General features: G+C 43.2%; 1 protein-coding gene across 8 annotated transcripts in view; it reads right to left on the bottom strand.

Moving 5' to 3' along the window:
- Adam12 (ADAM metallopeptidase domain 12) overlaps positions 1–19345 on the bottom strand; it is a 435473-nt gene that overhangs the window by 64584 nt on the left and 351544 nt on the right. For 4 of the 8 annotated variants that reach the window (XM_021253283.2, XM_021253280.2, XM_021253282.2 and 1 more), the window contains 7 exons: positions 13481–13589; positions 13177–13375; positions 11106–11183; positions 8135–8243; positions 4798–4933; positions 4080–4188; positions 1750–1923 (listed from right to left, as the gene is read on the bottom strand). In XM_021253283.2, coding sequence (XP_021108942.2) covers positions 1750–1923; positions 4080–4188; positions 4798–4933; positions 8135–8243; positions 11106–11183; positions 13177–13375; positions 13481–13589 — 914 coding nt within the window. Of the gene's footprint in view, positions 1–1749; positions 1924–4079; positions 4189–4797; positions 4934–8134; positions 8244–11105; positions 11184–13176; positions 13376–13480; positions 13590–19345 lie in introns of those variants that run through there. The other 4 variants (XM_021253281.2, XM_087185164.1, XM_087185165.1 and 1 more) reach the window with 4 other exon arrangements.

The following is a 19345-nucleotide window of genomic DNA, read 5'->3' as shown; positions in this document are numbered from 1 at the left end:
CTAAAAGCTCATAGTTTCTACATTCCACCTGAAGTGATAACTACTGATGCAAGTAGACTATGATAAATTACGAACATATATTGTAACTTTTAGAGCAGTGGTTTTCAACTGAGATGATTTTCTCTCAGGGCAGTTAGCAGTGTCTGGAGACAGGATTACAAGCAATATTTCCACCTGGCCTGTCATGGTTGATGCTGCTGCTAAGCTTCCCATAATGTGCGGGAAAGACTCACATAACGGAGTCATCCAGCCCCAAATACCAAGATGCTGAGATTGAGAAGCCCTTCCCTGGAGCAATCATATATAAAACTATACAAAGATATATACTCAACAACATTATAGGTAAATTAACACAGAATGCATTTCTTAAAATGTTCAACTAAATCACAGGAATATAGGAGAGGGAGCACAATGAAAGATTAGAAGGAATGAACCAAATATTAAGGCCATAGACTTAAATTCTAACAAATAATTGCACTAAACACATCTATTAAAGGAGAATGGTTGGAAGAAGGGATGAAAAAATAGTACTCAATGGTATGTTGTTTACAAGAAACTCTTGAAATATATCAGGTTAAGGGGAAGTATGCTTTACAAACATTAATAAAAAGGGAACTAGTGTGGATATATCAATATCAGATGAAGTAGATTTTAGAACAAAGATAACCAGAGCTAAAGAGGATATAATTTCTAATGATAAAAGGGACTTTACCAAGACAAAAATATCTTAATTATGTGTATCACAAACTTGAAGCATAAATTGATGAAAGACATTTTACCTATCATATTGGCAGCTCTTTGAAATAGTAATATTTGGTACAAGAAAAGTCGTGGGAATATAAATACAGTTCTGAAAAAACCATTTCACTTATATTTTATGGAGGCTTAACTAGTCAGACTATTTTTCAACCCAGTGTTTCACTTTCAATAATCTCTTTTAAAAGTGGTCTAAAATTTATCTGTGCAGAGACCTTCATAATGGAGATGTTTACAACAGCAAAAATTAGAGACATCCAAACATCCCCACTGAAAATTACCTCAGATATGATTCTATATTCAAGCAGAGTGCTACTTGTTAAAATGACATTTTATAGGTCTTACAGTGTCAAGGTATAGAGGAAAAAACTTAAAGCAAAAATGCAGTGTATAAAGTTGTATACATAGAGAATAAATTAAGACAATTATAAATTAGAAAAGAATATCAATAGGAGCAAAAAATTAGCAACGATTGTGTCAGTTTTTTCATTTGCTTTTTCTGAAACTTCCTATTACAAAATGTCATGTTCATGGCCAAAAAAAAGTTACTTCCAAAAACAGCATAAAAATGAGATAATATACACAAAGCCTCTAATATAATGCTAAGTCTAGAACAAAAAATCTCAATAGGTTGTGAAATTAATTTGAAGATAAAAAATGGTAAAGTATAACTATTATTAAAGTGACCATCTGTCTTAGATTGCCTGTCTGTTTCACTGTCCAGGCTAATTATTAATATTGTCCCATTATTCTCAAGTGGTCCATGATTTAGATGATAAGTTGCATGAGCACCTTGAATATTAAAGAGATTACTAATAATAAAAGAAATTGCAGCCTTACTATACTTCAGGCACTCTACTAAATGATTTACATGGATTATCTCCATTTTATAGAGGTACCGAAAAGTTAAGCAATCTGCCCAGGTTCACACATTATCAAGTAGCAGAGAGTGGCTTTGAATGACATCCCATCAAATCAGCACTGGACCCTTACCTGGGCCTGCCTCAGTGCAGGGTTGGCTGGCAGGGGTCTGGCAGGGCCACTTGGTACCTGAGGGGTCTGGTGGAGGGGTGGGAGTACTCTCTGGGGTGACTGAGTCTGAGGCATGGCAAAGGTGCTGAGGGGTCTGCTGATGTCCACATTCAGACACTGTGGTGGTCTCCTGTCCTGCAGTCAAAGCAAAGAGCCATGCTGTAATGGGGTTCGGCTATATCAATAAATCTAAGGAAAAAGCAGCCCTAACTCATCTTCTGTGGCCAAAGGTGGAGGAGAGTGGGCAGAGGAAAGAAGTCGAAGGGATCCATGAGAAAGAATCTATGCTTATACTCCAAAATTCTAACAAACATCCCATCACTGCTACCTGCACATCAGGCCAAATCTGGAGCAGGTGATCACCTTTTATTTGTATTTTAAAAACTCGTATTATTAATAGGTGCAAGACAGTTGAGGAAGTCCCAAGAAGGAAGACACAGATCCAGATTTTAAGGAAGCTGTGAAGTTGTGTAAACAGGACACAGCCTAGTGTGTACAAAGCTGAAGATGAATGGAGAAAACTAGGCAAATTGAGACTTCAGGAAGCTGGGCCAAGGCTAGGGGCCTATTTCTGGAGACCTTGTCCCTCGTGGCTTCCTTGTCTTTAGGGACAGACCAGAACACAGGTAGCATGGCCTTGTACTTCAGGCCCCCACTCTTCTCAGTCTTCCTCACTCCTTTTTTAAAAACAGCATCATTGAGGGGTAAGTAATATGTAACTGCAGATATATAACATGCACAGTTCAGTAATTTCTGACCTGTGTTTACATGAATGAAGCCATCAGACCAAGCACTAAGGAAACACGTGCACTATCCCCAAGAATTTCCCCCTTTCCTTCCCCACCTCCATCTCGACACTAGCAACCATTGGTCCACTTTCTGTCACCATAAATTAGTTTGCATTTTAAGAGTTGGATGAAAACAGGATCATAGAGTACATACTCTTTTTTTATACAGCTTCTCTCAGAATATTTTGAGATTCACTCCTGGCATTAAGTATACCAGTGATTAATTCCTTGTTATTGCTGAGTAAATGTCCCTGTGTAAATATACTACAATTTATCCTTTTACATTTTGATAGACAGTGGGATTCAGTTTTAAAAATAAAGTTGTATTTTGGCTTTCCAGAAGCACATTCTTGCATGTAGTCCCAGGTTTGGGGATAAAGGGTGGCAAAATCTCTGAGGAATCATGGCCGCCTCTTTGGAACCCTACCCTCTTTCTTGGATCAAGGGAGATAAAATAATTATCTACTGAATATGTGATAATAATTGTTTTCAATCATTTATCATTTCCTGATATCAATCATGTTCCCTGTTATAATTTGGATTATTTCACTAAAATATTAAAAAATTCTTTTTGGACAATCCTGGGGATTGAGGCCCTTTGCACTGTGCTATATCTCCAGCCAATTTTATTTTAAAAAATTTTGAGACAGGGCCACACAAAGTCACTAAGTTTCCTGGGCTGGGCTTCAACTTATGATCCTCCTGCCTCAGCTTGTCAGAGTGTTAGGATTATAGACGTGTACCAGCATGTCTGGCTAATTATCAAGAAATCATATATATATATATATATATATATATATATATATATATATATATATATATATAATATGGTGGGGGAAAACTAAATATGAGAGTGTAAACTCCTAAATTCATCAGGGTAATAGGGAAACTGAGAGATTGTGGGAACCTTAAGATACTCTCACTTAAGGATCCAGCTCTTTGAAAGAGTGGTGTGGACAAGGCTTTCATAGCTCTGGGCTAAGGCAAAATGGCAAAAATGAGGCTCAGTGAAACTCTTAGAAATGCTCTAGGATGGGGCCGGGGATTTAGCTCAGTGGTTCTGGCGCCTGCTTCACAAGTGCAAGGACCCGAGTTTGATCCCTGGTACCAAAAAAGAAAAAAATGCTCTAGGAGTAACACCAGGCCAGAGAAGCTCATCCAAACCCAGGCAGTGGCCTTTGGAAACCATAGGAGGGGTCCAGTGTCAGAATCCTTCTCAGGGTGCAGACCTGGAGGGCCCCCTGGGAATGGGGCCAGTTTGGGTGATTGAAGGGATCATGGCTTACAGTGTACATCACATGGGGGACAGCAGACTGCAGTAGGGCTTTGAGGAGGGGTCACTGTGGGTCCTCCCCCAGGCCCTGACCACCACAGAGACCCTTATCAATATGGCCTGGGTGAGCTGGATGTGCTGACTCATCCTTTCATGGAGCGTCTACATCCTGTTCCTATTCAGCCTTGTACTGTGGAACCCATGCCTTCAGGAGCGGGCTAAGTCCTTACCTTGGCTGTGTTGGAATGTGGCAGCCTACTTGTCAGGCCCTTTCCATGGCGGATGAGGTGAGCCTGGCCAGGTTGGGAGCCACTGGTTGGCTGGGAAGAGCGCACGCACCTGCAAGGCAACCATGTACCCCCTGACTAAAGGGCTTTCCTCTTCTTGGCTTAACTCCTTAGATTTTGTTCACAGTGTCATTCAAAATCTAACTTGTTTTCACTCATTGTGGTAAGCATGCAAAGGAAAAATTAACACTTTTGAGATATAAAAATAAATACTGATTTTTCCCCTCAAAGTCACTATTATGTCAAATTAGTTCTTGCAACCCACAGAAATGCAGCTTTGTGACACCCAGGAGATGTCCTGTATGAAGCTGGCATTTCAGCAATAATGTCTTTGAGTACATCTGGATCAAAAGCTATCTCACCTGATGAAGCATTCCAGTATCCCCACGTCTTGTAAAAATTATTTAAGCAGGAGTGGAATAAAACACATCCATGGAATTATCAACACACTACTCATTTAGATAATGAGCAGCAAATAGTATGGAGGGAAAGTATAAAAGTCAGCTAGGCTGGTAGAAATTAAAAAACAAAACCAAGCAAATAAAGTCCACTGAAAACACCCAGTCTTACTACCAAAACAATCTCTTTGCTGAGGACCACAGAGTGAGCAATGGCTTGTGGTATCATCTTTTGAAAAGACGATGGCTCAAAGTCAGGGTACCTTAGCTTCTCTATGGTTGTTTTTTTATTTGTAAACAGCAGTCGTATCCAGGTTTTCCTTTTGAGATAAACCATACATCCAGCAGCAAGGAGACACAGGATGCTCACCAGAATTCCTATAGTTAAGCCTTGGTTATCTGAAATACAACACATTTAGCTCACGGAAGGAGGCAGTTATAATAAAATATGGGATGTATCACATCATGACATTTATGGCAGAGCGGACTTTGAAGGAACAAACAGAAACGAGGTGAATGAATCCCTGAATGATATACTAATAAATTAGTCTTGCTTCAGAGGTCGTGCGCATGGTTCATTACATGCTGCCATCATTCATTATGTCAACTCTGGAGCTTACAAGACAGAAACACTCTGGTCGGTGGCACTGTGGCTGGACCACACAGCTCCCCAGGCCAGACAACCGTGGTGGTCGACAAAAAGGTACTGGGACCATCACCCAAGTGTCATCAGAATTAGAGGTCTCCAAACTAAAATCTTGGCAGCTTCTTCACAAACCAGCTGCTTTACTTGAAAGCCCTGTCTCTCATTCGTTAGTACTGGAAGTCTGCTGTATCTTTTTTCTGTAATAATAATAATAATTTTATAATGAGACTATTTCTGGATATCTCAAGATAGTGAAAAGAAAAAGCTTGAATGAAGTTACCACTGGATTTTGTCATGTTAGGGACTTACTTAACACTACAGCCTTTACAGGATGTTCTTCATGTAGGTATGTGACAGTCATTTGGGGCTGCTGGTGACAGCCATGATGGTGACTTCAGTCACCCAGGATCCCTTCCTCTTCTCCCTTCAACCTCCAGCCAGCTGCACACCTAAGCAGCAGCAGTCCCCTCTCCGGGGGAGAACATTTTCATACCTTGTTTTTGGACTTTGTCCCCAACTGACACATCCTATCAGTGGTGTGTCTGTGCCAGATTCGACTCGCTTGTTACTATAGCTAGAAAAGCTTCAGTCTGGCTTCCTGGCCAAAATGTCATTCATTTCAGACTCTTAGCAAAAACCAGGGAATCTGAATAGAGTTCCACTGTCTCATAACAAAGCTAATTAAAAAGGGAGCAACACAAGTCTCAAACCGTAATTTCTAGCTGCTTAAAATCAATCTATAAGTCTTAAACTGATCAATTTATTTAACAGAACATTTACTTAGCCCCCAGCATCCTGCCTTTGGTGCACCCCTAGGGTCACCTCTTCCTGAGCAGCAATGTCATCCACTGAGTTCCCAGAGTGAAGTGGGAGCAGAGTTGTGACTCTATTGCCCTCATCTTTGTCCTGCAGAGCTGGCTCCCCACATCCCCTCCCTCAGCCACCATCACCCCTGCCTGCCCTGTTCCACTTCTGGGTCTCTGCACAGCCAGTCCAGCTCTGCTTAGAACACTGCTCTCTGAGCCCTGCAGATCTCAGCAGACACATGAAAGCCCCGGGAGCCTTCGGACATCCATCCCCATGCTGTTTCTGAGCCCGTGGCTTGCTCCCTCTCCCATACTCTTCCTCTGCCCCCCACTTATCACACCATGTGCTGCCTCTTCTGCCCTCTCCAGGGCCTGAAGAACACGTGCCAGTACTTGCTGAGACAGTGAGCCAAGGTCAGAGAGCAGAGGGACAGTGAGGCCAGGATGCTCTTGGTCATAGCTGCCTCTCTCTGGCACATGTTAAGAGGAAATGTTTACCAAGGACTTTCTTTTAAGAAATGAGGGCAGCCGTGCATGGAGTTAGGTCCTTCAGGGGTTTCATTTTTAACATTTTTACTTGGTGCAATGGAGAGTGGAGGACTCTGTGGGTTCCTTGACTTTTTGGGAACCATGAAACCTGAGGGCATTGGTCATGCATGTCCACAGCAGAGAGAGACACGGAGCAGCCACCCTTCTCCAGTCCCTTTGAATGCCATCAGGTTTGCTTGAATAGAGATAGAATGGGTGGCAAGGTCTTTGATGGATTGAAAAATAAACCTTGGTATTTTTGTACAGTGATGTCCTATTAGAGTATTCAGTTGCAGCACGTGACTGGTTGTCAAGGCTTGAGATGGTATCAGGGAAAGAGCTTGCTGGACCCAGCTCCTGCTTCTCACTACTGCAGTGGGTGCTCAATAAAAAGCAGGACTTTCTGGGTCTTTTCCCACCTACTCAGGGCCTGGGCCTGAAAAAGTGGAGACCTGGGGCTCTTGGGAGCAACACTGGAGCACATCTGTATTTCACAGATGGTGACAGGGCATTCATTGCCCCTGCTTGTGCAGCTTCAGCAGATGTGCCTGGGAGGCTGGCCTCCCCTCCTGAGCCCTGCACACTTTGCCTGGCCTTACAGAGCAGTGTTGTGTCTGTTGTCATAGAAACGGTGGCAAAGGCACAGTTTCACCACTGCCAGTCACAGCAGGCCTTGGGGATACATGACCTCTTCTGCAGCAGCACTGGTCCCACTGTGAGCATCATGGGGGTTCAGATATATGACAAGGAGGCCACATCAGTCCCCTCCATCACTCCGCACCTGCTCTGGCTCCCCAGCTGTGCTCTGTGCTGGCAGCCTGCCTCTTTTTTGCCTTGTTTCTTTCACTTCTGTCCTTCAGACTTGTCCCTTAATTGCCTGACAAGAGCTCAGAGAAAACAGCACTGTTCTAGGAGACCATTTCTAAAGGTCATCTGAGGAGAAGTGAATGGAGGATTCAAACAGCTGCTACCGTATTGAGAGTTTCTCTGGGAACAGGGACTGTGTCTCAATCTTTGCTGTGTGACACTGGGCAAGTTACTTCTCTGTGCCTCGGGTCCTTTATATAATCATCAAACTTGCTTCAGCATAGTGTAAGGAGCAGGTGACATTATGTGGATGGATTGCTTAGCACGGTGCCTGCACACAGCTCAATATGCAGAGTCACCATTGCTGTTGCTGCTGCAGCAGAAACTATGGACTTTATTATGAAGTGTCTGTCTTCCTGGTCAGAGTTTTTTAAAGGGCATTAAACATTACACTTTGCGGCTCCAGCACAGAGAAAGTAGGCTTTACAAAGTTCTTTGGTACGATGATAAAGTTCAAACCCACTTGGGCTTCACAGTAGACATTGTCTTAGCCAAGAAAAGTGTCACAGGCTGAGATCCTGGCAAACTTAGCCGGAGAGTGAAGGTCCTGATTGGGAGATGATCAGGTGAGAAGGACAGAGCACTGGAAACTGGGAGAGGCCTTGGGTGTGTCTGAGCCACATGAGGTCCCTGACCTCCCCACTGGTACCGATGCTGGCACTGCACCCATACTGATATCCAGTGAGCCTACCTGGCTACCTACCATACCCATAGCTCAGTGCCCACCTCCAGGGACGCAGGGGCTTCACTCACCGGCTTGTCTGATGGGGCCACTGTCTGTGCTTCCTCCAAAGCCAAACTTGTCACAGAAGGGGGGTGCCCAGTGGGCCTCACAGTGGCAGTTCTTCCTGTTGTTGCATACCTTTCGGGACAGCAGGCAGGGGAGACACCCGAAGGTGCAATGTTAAGGCACAGCCACTACATGGGATGGGGATGAGTCTCTGGACTGTAATCTAGTGCCACAACAAAGCAAAAGCACTGAGGCCAGAGCCCCCCTAGGCACCTACTTAGCCAAACTCAGTGAAGGTCACAGTGAGAACTGGTCTAAAATAGTACCATACAGGTGAGAATGGGGCCTGAGGCTGCATGAGCCAATACAGCTTGGTGGTAGCAGCCGCTAAGAGAACTATGGGTATTAGTAAGTCTCACCAGTTCCCTGCTCCCCCTTTTTTCTTCCCAGTCTTCCTGTCATTTTTAATCCAAGAAACCCTCACTATCTGACTGTAAGGAGAATGCTCTCCACAGTAAGGCAGGACCTGCTACAGGGACATGGAATCAGACTCCCAGAGCATCTTGACACCCAACAGGCTCTGAGCACACTTCTGCCTCTTTCAGACAGGAAGCTCACGGAAGCTGGGCAACTTTGGGACCTTCCTGCCCACTATTTCCTGATGCCTGCAAAGGTACACAGGGGTTCCAGTCTGTCATTCCTGAAATGATCACTTTCTACCTGAGTTTCCCTGTGGCCATTCCCAGGCTCCCCATCATGCATGGTGGGAAGATGACAATGAACTTCTCTCCTCATGAAATAAGAGGATGGGTCTGGCATGGCAAGCATGGGGTGCCAAGAAAGGAGGAGGGGGTGCTCTTTGCCCTTGTTGGCTCTGGAACAGGTACCAAACTAGGAGACCAGCATTCTACATGGAGGGGCCTGGGAATCCTGCTCGCCTAGTTACCAGGGGTTACTGATGGTGGCTCTTGCCCGGTTGGACTCATTGTTATGTATATGATCTACTGAACTAGTGCACAAACCAATGGCATCTTTTTGTGTTTCTGTGAAAGTCAGTGAATCCTTTGGGCATGCTGGATAAAGACAAATCACTCAACAGAATTTCTGACAAACTAGGAATGGGGATAACAGCAAAATGAGTGGGAAAAGCTGCACAGAACAAGAAAGACTGTGCTCTCAAATGGCTGTTGAATGTCTAAGCTTCCTCTCCACTTAAATAAACAAACTGTACAATGAATTTGTGACTGGTTTATACATGGGTGTTAATGCAGAACTCTAGTCAGTAAACCAGTCCTGAAGGCCCTGCTTTAAAATATTAGTGCCAAATATACACCTTAATATTTTAAGGCAAAATAAAATGCTTGAAGTATGTACCTCAATTGTAGAGGGTTCCCTGCTTAAATTCACTTTTTAATTTTTGGATGAATTCAATACTGCTGGTCTCTTTTCTGATGAGATCAATTATTTGGCCCCACTGCTTCATATTTGAAGCCTGACAGTCAAGATAGCCTGGGATAAGGTGGGAAGTGCCGTTACACGAGGCTCCAATTAAGCATGGTTAATTAGCCTGTGACATAGTGCATGAAAAATCCGAGTGTCTTGGTTGTTTTTTCCAAGGTGCTGCTGCTGCTGAACCACACATTGGATTCAGATCCATGTCCTGCCTTGCACAATCTCCCACTGCAATGTACAGTCACATGGCCTTTTGAGCTCATAGCTGAGAAGCAGCAGTCCTGATACTTCACTTGGAGGTGACGCTAGAGAGCCTACTCTCATCGGGGGGGGGAACTGCAGTCATGCTACTGACCACCAAATTTTGGTTAGCTGCTCTGAAAACTACCTTTCCTCTCTGGTGCATGCATGAGGCCCTAAGGATATTAGAGAGAGAGTTATCCAGGGTCCTCCAGCCTGGTTGCTGCTGACCAGCCTAGGTTATGGTGGAATACCATTCTCCCAACAGTGGGTTTTGGTTTCAATACTCAAACAATAGGACTGGACTGTTTAATTCTTATAGCCATTGGAAAGAACTCTATGTCTCCAGCCACACCCCCCTGACCTACTCAATCTCTTCTGATCTCAGAAGGTAAGCAGAGTTAGGCCTGGTGAGTACTTGGATGGGAGAAAGAACTCTATGATCTAAAGAAGACATAAAGAAATTCCATTTTATACCAAGGATCAGGTAAATGCAGCATAAACAAAACCATCAGAGGTGGCACTGCAATCCATTATGACTACACCACAGTGGTAACTGTATGAAAACCCACATAATTCCATGTTAGAGTCATTGGCAAGTGTCAGGATGTTTTTATGAAAACTCCCATAATTCCATGTTAGAATTATTGAGAAATATCTGGGAGCTTTAAAAATAGAATTTGGAGTATGAGTTCTATAGAAAAGGTTTCAGAAAAACAAATGAACCACTCGAATGGCTAATCAAGATTAATATGATTCTATTGGAAATAATTAAGCCCATCAGGAGAAATAAATTATGTTTTAAACAATTAGAGTCCTCTTTTCCCCTTAAAGCTCCTCTGAACTAAAATAACAGCCTGTTTTGGAGGAAATCCATTGTAAGGGGTTTCAACAGCATGTGGTTAGTATGCTTTGCTGTCCTTATTTTAATCCCTTTTGGAAGAGTTTTGGTTCAGACATATATTTGGAATTTTGGAAGCAAGAGGGCTAGCCCTGTTTGAAACACTAATGAGAAACACTTCACAAAGAAAGGTTAGTGTTGAAATTACTTTAGTGATGACAAAATTTGTTCTTTATACCACAGAATGTTAATCTAAAAGATAATTACTATTCAATCTGATTTTGTTAAATGAAAATGACATTTCTTTTCCTATGCAAAGGTCAAAGAAAATTAATGTCTTTGGAAGAAAATACTGAGAAGATACTGACTGCTACATTTTTCGAAAGCTATGGATTGCTTTGAAATGAACGAACCAGGTTTTGCTTAGCTTGTTATGAGCTAGCTGTAAAGAGGCTACTTACTCCTCGGCCATGGCACTGCATTGCACATTCGTGGACGCTAAAGACACTAACATTTTGACAACGACGATTGAGGCAGATCTACAGAAGGAGAAAAACAAGCAACTGTTTCAGAAGTTTGGCTCACCTGCTCCCATGTATGTATATTCAAAAAAGAAAAACCACAGGAAGGAAAAGACTCCTCTTTAAGCTAATGAGGCTACATGTGGCATTTGACTCAGGCAGGGTCCTGTGGTCTGGCTCCAAACTCAGCCCTTTTGAGACCAAGTCAGATGAAAACCCTATTGAGTTATCTTATACTTTATAGCATTTGAAATGGTTTTAGTTAATCCTAAAATTAGAACTGATTTTTCTCATGATTTTTGTTTAGGATTTGCAGTGAAGCCTATGTATTGAGGGACCTTTTTCTCTATTTAAAAAAATATAGGAGAGGGCAAGGTGGATTAGTCCTCAACCTGGAACCTGTATAGATGCATCAATTCCTAGAATCCTGGGTCCAAGAATCTTTGAGGAAGATATAGAAATGTGAGAACCATTTCAAAATACTGACTGATAAGTAGCATCACTAATGGCATAAACCAGTGACACCAGGGGGAATCAGAGGCTCTTATGTGTTTATCAAGTGGGAAGTGGGAATTTGAAGTGGGAATTTGCTAAATGACACTGAACTGGTGGAAAGAATTTGCCTCATTTCAAAGGTGCATGGTATATTCCAGACTCCAGAAATGAGGTCTTTTTTCTCCCACAAGATATTACAAATTTTCAGAATCAATAGGAGATTCTACTTCTTAGAATGCAAAGCATTTTAACCAAGTAGAACATTCCTATGGTGAAGGTCACCATCCTACCCAACAGCTCATGCAAGCCAAGCCCAAGGCCCTTTGAAGAAAGTGCTGATCCCAACGGATCTGAGAAATCTGTGGACTCCTGGCCAAGAGGATTTGACAGTCTTGTCATATCCATTTGAGGAGTAAATTGTTCTGGATTGTGACGAACACAGCAGGACTGTGGTCAAAATCACAGCACAGAGGTGCTGCCTATCCCTGGAACCCAAAGGTAAGGCCAAAGGCAGCTGCCAAGGTTAAATGGAGCTCTTAGAATCTCAGTGTTTAGCTGTACCTGGCTCTGGCTGTTCAGACTATAGGTTAGAAAAGGGTTTCACTGTAATGTCAAGGCCCAAACAGAAGCTAATGTGGTTAAGAGATAAGCAGAATGTGTCACATGCTCTGTGGCCATCCTATTTCTCGGTCTGTGGCTTAGGGTGTGTGGGGCTCCAGGGGTAAATGAAGAGCATTCCTGGCTCTGGGATTCTGTAAAGAGAACAAAGCAGGTATCTGTCCTTTCTTGTTTGCGGCCTCCGTGTGAGTGAGTGAGTGATTTCATCATCATAATGAAAATGAGCCCTGAAAAAAGCATTTGAGAGTCAGTTCATCTTTTTCTAAAAACATTTTATGAACTTGCTATCAGTCTGATGAGAAATTTTAGTGAAAAGAAATTCATGTGGAAGAATATGAAAATCTCAATTTCTTTAATTTTTTAAACTTTATTTACAAATCTCAAAGTATTTCCAGCTACTTTTCCTCTGTCTCAGAAAGGACTTCCCTTTGGCACTCAACTGATCCCCTCTCTTCTTGCCTACTTTTCTCTCTATGCATCTCTGAAAATCTATCTGACTTCCTATTCTGTCCAGGTAAGAACAAGCCCCGAAAAACTCTGTGCCAAAAGCCAAGCTACATTTCCAAAAACAATATACTACGCTATTGCATTTCTTTCCAAAGTAATTTCCTGGCTGGAAACCCTCATGACACCCAGGGTGTAGAAATGACTTCTTAACACTAAATGGCCGAGAAGACAAGTTTGATTTTTTCCAAATCTGTATCTCACTGATCAGACTGGGATCTAGGATTTATTGGCTTCTTCTGGTAGGTGTAAAGAATTGGATTCTAGGACCACATTTGAAGATGTGGGTTTAGGAAAATAAACCAGTCTTGTACCCCAGTTCTTAAATGGGCCATCTTTCAGTGGCCCTGCTCCAGACTTACATTTATGATACAAGAGAGAATTTGGGTCTTACTTTTCCATCTGCACATTTCGTTCCTGCAAGCACAAGCCCTGGGTCCGGCATGTCATCGCCCAAGTACACGTGGGTCCCTCGGCATAGAATCCGACCTCCTTCCTGCAGTGGGATATTTGTTTCTATGGAAACCGCATTGGTACCAATGACTGGTCGGCTGGCACCTCCTTGACACTGGATTTTTCCACATTTAGCATCTCTGGAAGGGTAAGAAGAAAGAACCCCAAAGAAGAGCAGTTTGGAAGTAACCCTTAGCCATGTGGGATAACACAGTAATAACTGTTGGGAAATACAGATGCCGTACCTTGTCTCACATTTGGCGAAGGAACTCTTGGAATCTTTGCCACAGTTGCCATAAGGATCGCCTGCTGAGTTGACTCTTTCAAAGCAGATCCCAGGAGCAGGTTTGGCACCTGAAACAGGAACACAATAGTACCTTCATCTCTGGCAAGGATTTTTAGTTTTCTTTGAATGGCATTGGGGTTTGGGGTTAGGGGGAGAAGTGTTTGGTGCTGAGGGAAATTGCACGATGCGTCTCAGCCGACTCATGATGGGAGGTGGCTGGTGGAAGCCTAGTGTCAACAGCTAGCACCTCGTCTTGGCTCAGCTCATGGCAAAGCTTATATTTCATAGCTCACTCTTCTCAAGGCCTGCTTGAGGACCAAGGGCATGTGCAGCTTCTCAGGGGATGAGGCCTGGCTGTGTGGACAGATTTCATTCTTAGCATGAAGGAGTTGGCTGGCTGGCTGTAGCAAGGGGAAGCTTGCTGTCTTTAGCAACATCCCACACAATTCCGGTGAGAAAATGCAAGCTAGGTTAGGTTCCAAAGAGCAGTGATGACTAATGTGGGGAAGCAAGGGGTGGGGAAAGGGAAGGAGGGACAGAGGGAAAGGGAGAGGGACAAAAGGGAAGGGGAGAGAGAGAAAGAAAAAACACAAATGAGTAAAGCAGAGATCCTATACAATGTTTTCAGTCTCAGAAAGTGCCCTATAAGAGGAAGCACTGGTTTCAATTAATGCTTACTTTTGCAAGGCAAATACTGCTCTCAGAGGTTACAGAGTCATAAACTCTGTCAGTCACTGTGTATGACACTCCCCAGCAGGGCAAGTCACAGTAGCTGGAGAGCTCAGGAAGCACCCATTTTTAAACCATCTTTCAGCCAGGTTAAAGAAAAGCATACAAATGAGGTTTATGGTGTCAAAAATTTTGGAGGGTTCTCGAGTCCTATGCATAGCGGTCTTCCATTGAAGACAACCAGGAAGTCAGAAAACACGGTTCATTCTTCAAAATAAACTGCCCTGTGCATCGGTCTTGGCCCATCTTTCCTCCCACACTGACATCTTATTTGGGCACTTTCTCCCACATCACTTTCAACCGTCAGGACATCAGCTCCCCACAGCACAGATCTGGCCCTGCTTCTCTCTGCTCTCTGGTCAAGGGGGCACCATTTATCTTCCAAGGTGGCAGGAGAATTTAGATTCCAATCAGATGGTGGGCAAGGCTCCCCTCCTCATCTTTAAATACATCTATCGTTCTTTAACCAATGCCTGATTTCTCCTCATCAGCTACTAGCTGATATGATCATTTCACTTAAAAACAAAAACAGACAAAGCAATCCAATACAACCACACTTGCCCAAAGCAACCACTTATAGCCTCTGGCCTAAGTCACCCTGTCTACACCTCTCACTTCTCCATTTATTTTTTAAACATTATTTTTAGAAAGGTCTCTCCAAACTCATTTAAGGGGCAATATCTCAAATGCATACAATTCTCTATTGCGGAACAGGCCATGTTTTAGGCTCTTCAGCCTCACATTCTTTATCTTCCATCACAAATCACGTCATTTTTGATCACAGTATGGTCATAACTCTGACATGCTCAGCTTCTGCCTAGTATAGATCTGATTCTTCTGTATTCTATCCTGTAATTCTTTATCTTCCTATTAGAGGAGGGATATGCAAGGCAAGTCTCAAGGTGGAACCTGCACTTCATACTTAAACTGATCTTATTTCATGGTACTTTTGATCAAAATGATTGGATCCACTTGATAAGTGCAGCTTGGAAACACTGGAATACTTTCAATGCAGTGGGTGTGGGTGCCTTTGCATGTTCCTTGCATGTTTACTGCTTGCCTATCTGGCTCCGTGTCCCTCCCAACCATCCATTCTTCTATCTTTTGTTACCTTTCTCACTTTCTTCCTGCCTTCATTACATCCATTCACTGTTTTGCAGACTTCCACCATTCACATATATTTATTTGGCACTTAAATATTCCAGGAATCAGGTGTATAGTGGTGAGCCCACTGGACAGAATGACTTGGTTGGAAATTGCAAGAAGAAACCAAAAATAAATAAGTAAATACATTCCCCTGAAGTCCAAGTGGTAGGGATGCCATAAATGAAAAACAGAGTAAGGGGCTCCAAGGCTATATACTTTTTTTCAGACAGGCTGGTCTGGAAAACCCTGTCAAAGAAGAGGCCATTAAGTGAATCCCACCATTTAATCCTGTCAGTAGTCCCATAAGGTAGGTCGTATTTTATTTCCAGATTAAAAACCTGGATGTAAGAGGCTAAATATGTAGCTTAAATTTGTGTAGCTCCCCAGGACAGGATTGTATGGGGTCAAGCTGGGCTATTCCCCCAAGTGCTTGGTTATGGGGGCCTCACAGCTGCTGAACCTGCACTGGGCCTTCGGGTGGAGAGTAAACTAAATCCAGTCCTGAAGCCCAAGTGATTCCAGGGTCCATGATGAGGGATACAAAGAGCTTCTGCCATCCACTGAAGGGCTGATAGAAGGAAGTACAAAATGGCTTTGTTCCTTCTTTTCCTACTTCAGAAGACCAGAACAAAGGACCAGCCAGCAGCTGCCAGTGGATGCTAAGATCTTGGGACAATGGGTGGAATTGGCGCTACTCTGAAACTGAACACAATGCTGTTTGATGCTATATGAGTTCTGTCAACTTTGCTATTAGAATTTCTCTCTTGGAGTTACAAAGGTATTGGGCTCAGGAAGATTGTGAATGATCAGACACCTTGAGAAATGATGACGAAGAAAGAGAATCTCATTTGAAACTCTGGGAGGTTTATTTTCACATACTTTGCATAATGGTATCTGTTGAAGACCATGAAGGAGACAAGAAAATGTGACAAATCAAAGACATGGTCACAGCTCATGGATTTCAACTTCTCTGCACCCATCTCATTTTTACTACATTCAGTCAGTGAGGCTCCTTGCTGCTCTCAAGTCCTGGCCTGCTCTGAGCTGGACCTCTAGAACTTTGTCTTATCGAGTAGGTGTCATTTAGAAAGTGACAGCAGGAGACCTTAAGTAAAAGCACTTGACTCTCTATTCCATTGGAAGAAAGGTCATAATCCCTGTTATTCCTCTGCTCACCCTTAGTGAACAAACACACTTAATGAATGGTAGATTTTAGGGCACAGATATGCCATCTGTTGGGTACCTGCACTAGTAAGTATTGTATTGGGTACAGCATGCAGCATATTTGATCCCGATGGCCATCCATTTCACAGATTTTAACACTAAAGCTCAGGGTTTTAGCAACTTGCCGAAGAGTACAATGTAAGGGGCAAAGTTGAGTTTAACTCATTAATCCAAAGCTAATATCATGATCTTTCTATTCAACCACAATCCTGTGCTGCCTCCTTTTAAAAATTACTTAGTTGGCAACAGATACCTGTGCCTGCCATTCCTTTCTCTCCAGGACACCAACATATTCTTATAATCCACCTGCTCCTGGACTTGGCTCCATCTCCATCAAATCTTTTTCCCCAAAAAGTAGCTTAACATGCAGCTCTAAAGCCAGCTTCTCCAAGCTAATATCTAGATGAACTGAACTCACCCTCTTGAATCTGAGCATGTCCAGTTGCATTTCCCTCCAAGAAGGAGGGTCATTGGAGTTAGGCGGTGGACAGTTTTATGCCTTTTTGTTGAATATCTACTGATTTGGGAAAATAAATGAATAATTCTGAAAACAACAACTTGGAAAGTTTTGGGAGATAAGCCTAGTAGAGTTTGGTTGGTAAAATTCACTTCACTCTGGGGTAATTCATCCAGCGGCTTGAACAATGCAAGGTTCTAAAGGTCCCCTTCCTGTTTCCCCCAGGAAAGCAGTAAGGTTTTCTTTCCAAGAGTTTTATTCACTTAAGCTGTCACTCAAAACAAAAAGGAGCAGGAAATGTTTTGTCTGATGTGGCCAGGACATGCCGGTGCCAATGGAGCACAACAATGACAGTGTTCAATGCACTGTGGCAAAGAAAATCAACAGTTGGATTAGAGGCAGGTCATGATTTCATCAGCTACATAAACTTGAGAGAGGATAGATTCCTTTCTCTCCATGGAGCCGAAGACTAGAATGATACCCCAACCTTGCATTCTTTTTTCTAGAGCATTCAGGGAGAGCATGGTATGATGGTAATTCATGGCCAACTGACCAGGAAGGTCTTTCCCATCTCCCCTTCTCAAGCCCTTAGGGGCTGGAAATGTCCATCAACATTCTGAATGGGTGGGGGGGCAGGGAGATGGGAGGAGGGCCTTTTTCATCAAGCTGGCTAGTGTTTCCTACTCTGGAGTCTCCAGGCTGTGAGGAGTAACCCCCCAGGAGAAACATAGATGTTTAAAGGCCAAACAACTTGAAATGAATCACACTTATCACTTGGTCTAGTTCACAACATGACCCTGTTGCCCCTACCTCCAATTCCAGGTTGTAGGATGGTTCCATGCAGGATTCTAGCCCACTTCCTGGGGCAAGAGAGGTCCCAGCTGGAGCTCACCAGCACCACTCAGCACTGCTCCTCTAGCACTGCACACTGGCCCTGCTACTCCTAGCAATCGCCACTTACAGGAGAATCTGTGCAGTAGGAGAGGTTTTCTATGGTGGTTTGGAGAAACATCTGGACTTTGTAATAATGAGCCATGGTGTAAAAGACATGGAGTTATTCAACGATTGTGTCCAACACCACTCTCATATCCCTTCTTTTAAGAACAAAGACATTTTTCGTATGGGAAATTCATTTTATGTGGTTCTGGTGGAGCTAACTTTCCCAAACAATGCCAGAGAGATGAATATGAGATTTGATTCTGGCCAAGCAGAGTGGTTCATACAGTTGGGTCAAAGCTGGGCATATGGCTAAAGTCAGGTAAATCAGTGAAACTTGCCTAGAGCTACTGTGTCCTCCAGGGTCTCGCTCCATCTTTTCCTTCCTGGGAGGCTGGGCTTGGCCTCCCTTCTCTCCTCCTTCCTGCAGAGCCTATCCTCTCCTATATTTACCACTTTGATTTTAATCCTTGGGATGCACCAAGCCTCCTCCCACCTAGCCACAAAATTCTTAGAGCAGCGGTGATGTCTCAGACCTGCGCAGAGCAGGACATTCCAGGAAAGACTGAGTGGAAAGCCCATGGGGCCAGTCCATTGGCCCTCCAACTCCTCTCAGAGGAGGTCACCTGCATTCTGAGGATGAAGCACCTGGGAAAATGAACACCATTTCCTAGGTTATTTCTTCTGTGGCTTGGGATGCTAATTCATTAACATAAAATGAAGTAACAATGTGTTGTCTTATGTAAGGTTATAAAAAGGCAAACACATGACTTCCTGGGAAGAGAAATCTGTTCCCTTAGTTTAGTGAATAAGAAAACTTACAAATAGGGAAACCAAAAGTGGGCTTGGTGATGTGCTTGGGAGCAGGTGCAGCTCTAGCCTTAAAAGAATGTCCAAAAGGAAACAGACATGAAGGCTCTGACCTTTAGATGACTTTCAGAGTACCTTGGCTTTCCATACCTGTCTGATCTTGGTTGAGAGAGCAGAGAAGGATTCTGCAAAGTGTTTCTCGAGACTGTCACATGTTAGTTGCCAGCTGGCATTTATCTTAGAGACAGGGATCAAGAATTTAGAAGTGTAAATAGATTTTGTCCACTTGTGAGATGTCACAGGGCACAGATTTGGCTTGAAGGTTGTTGCATTTAGCAATGCTTTCCAAGTCTTCCCAAAGACATGAGACTTCATATCTATCTCTTAGAAAGAATCACAGAAGTTTTCTTATCACTTTTATATTACCTCAATTTAAATTCTTAATAATGGAACACTCAGATGTTTTGCCATTATCAAGAGATAAAATTTAGCCTTTCAAAGGGAATTTTGACATCATATTGT

This window comes from Heterocephalus glaber, unplaced genomic scaffold, assembly GCF_053883595.1.
Source record: "Heterocephalus glaber isolate CG9 unplaced genomic scaffold, H.glaber_assembly_v1.0 deba00001497, whole genome shotgun sequence".
Lineage (NCBI taxonomy): Eukaryota > Metazoa > Chordata > Mammalia > Rodentia > Bathyergidae > Heterocephalus > Heterocephalus glaber.
Note: the sequence above shows the minus strand (reverse complement) of the source record. Positions and strands in the feature narration are given on the sequence as shown.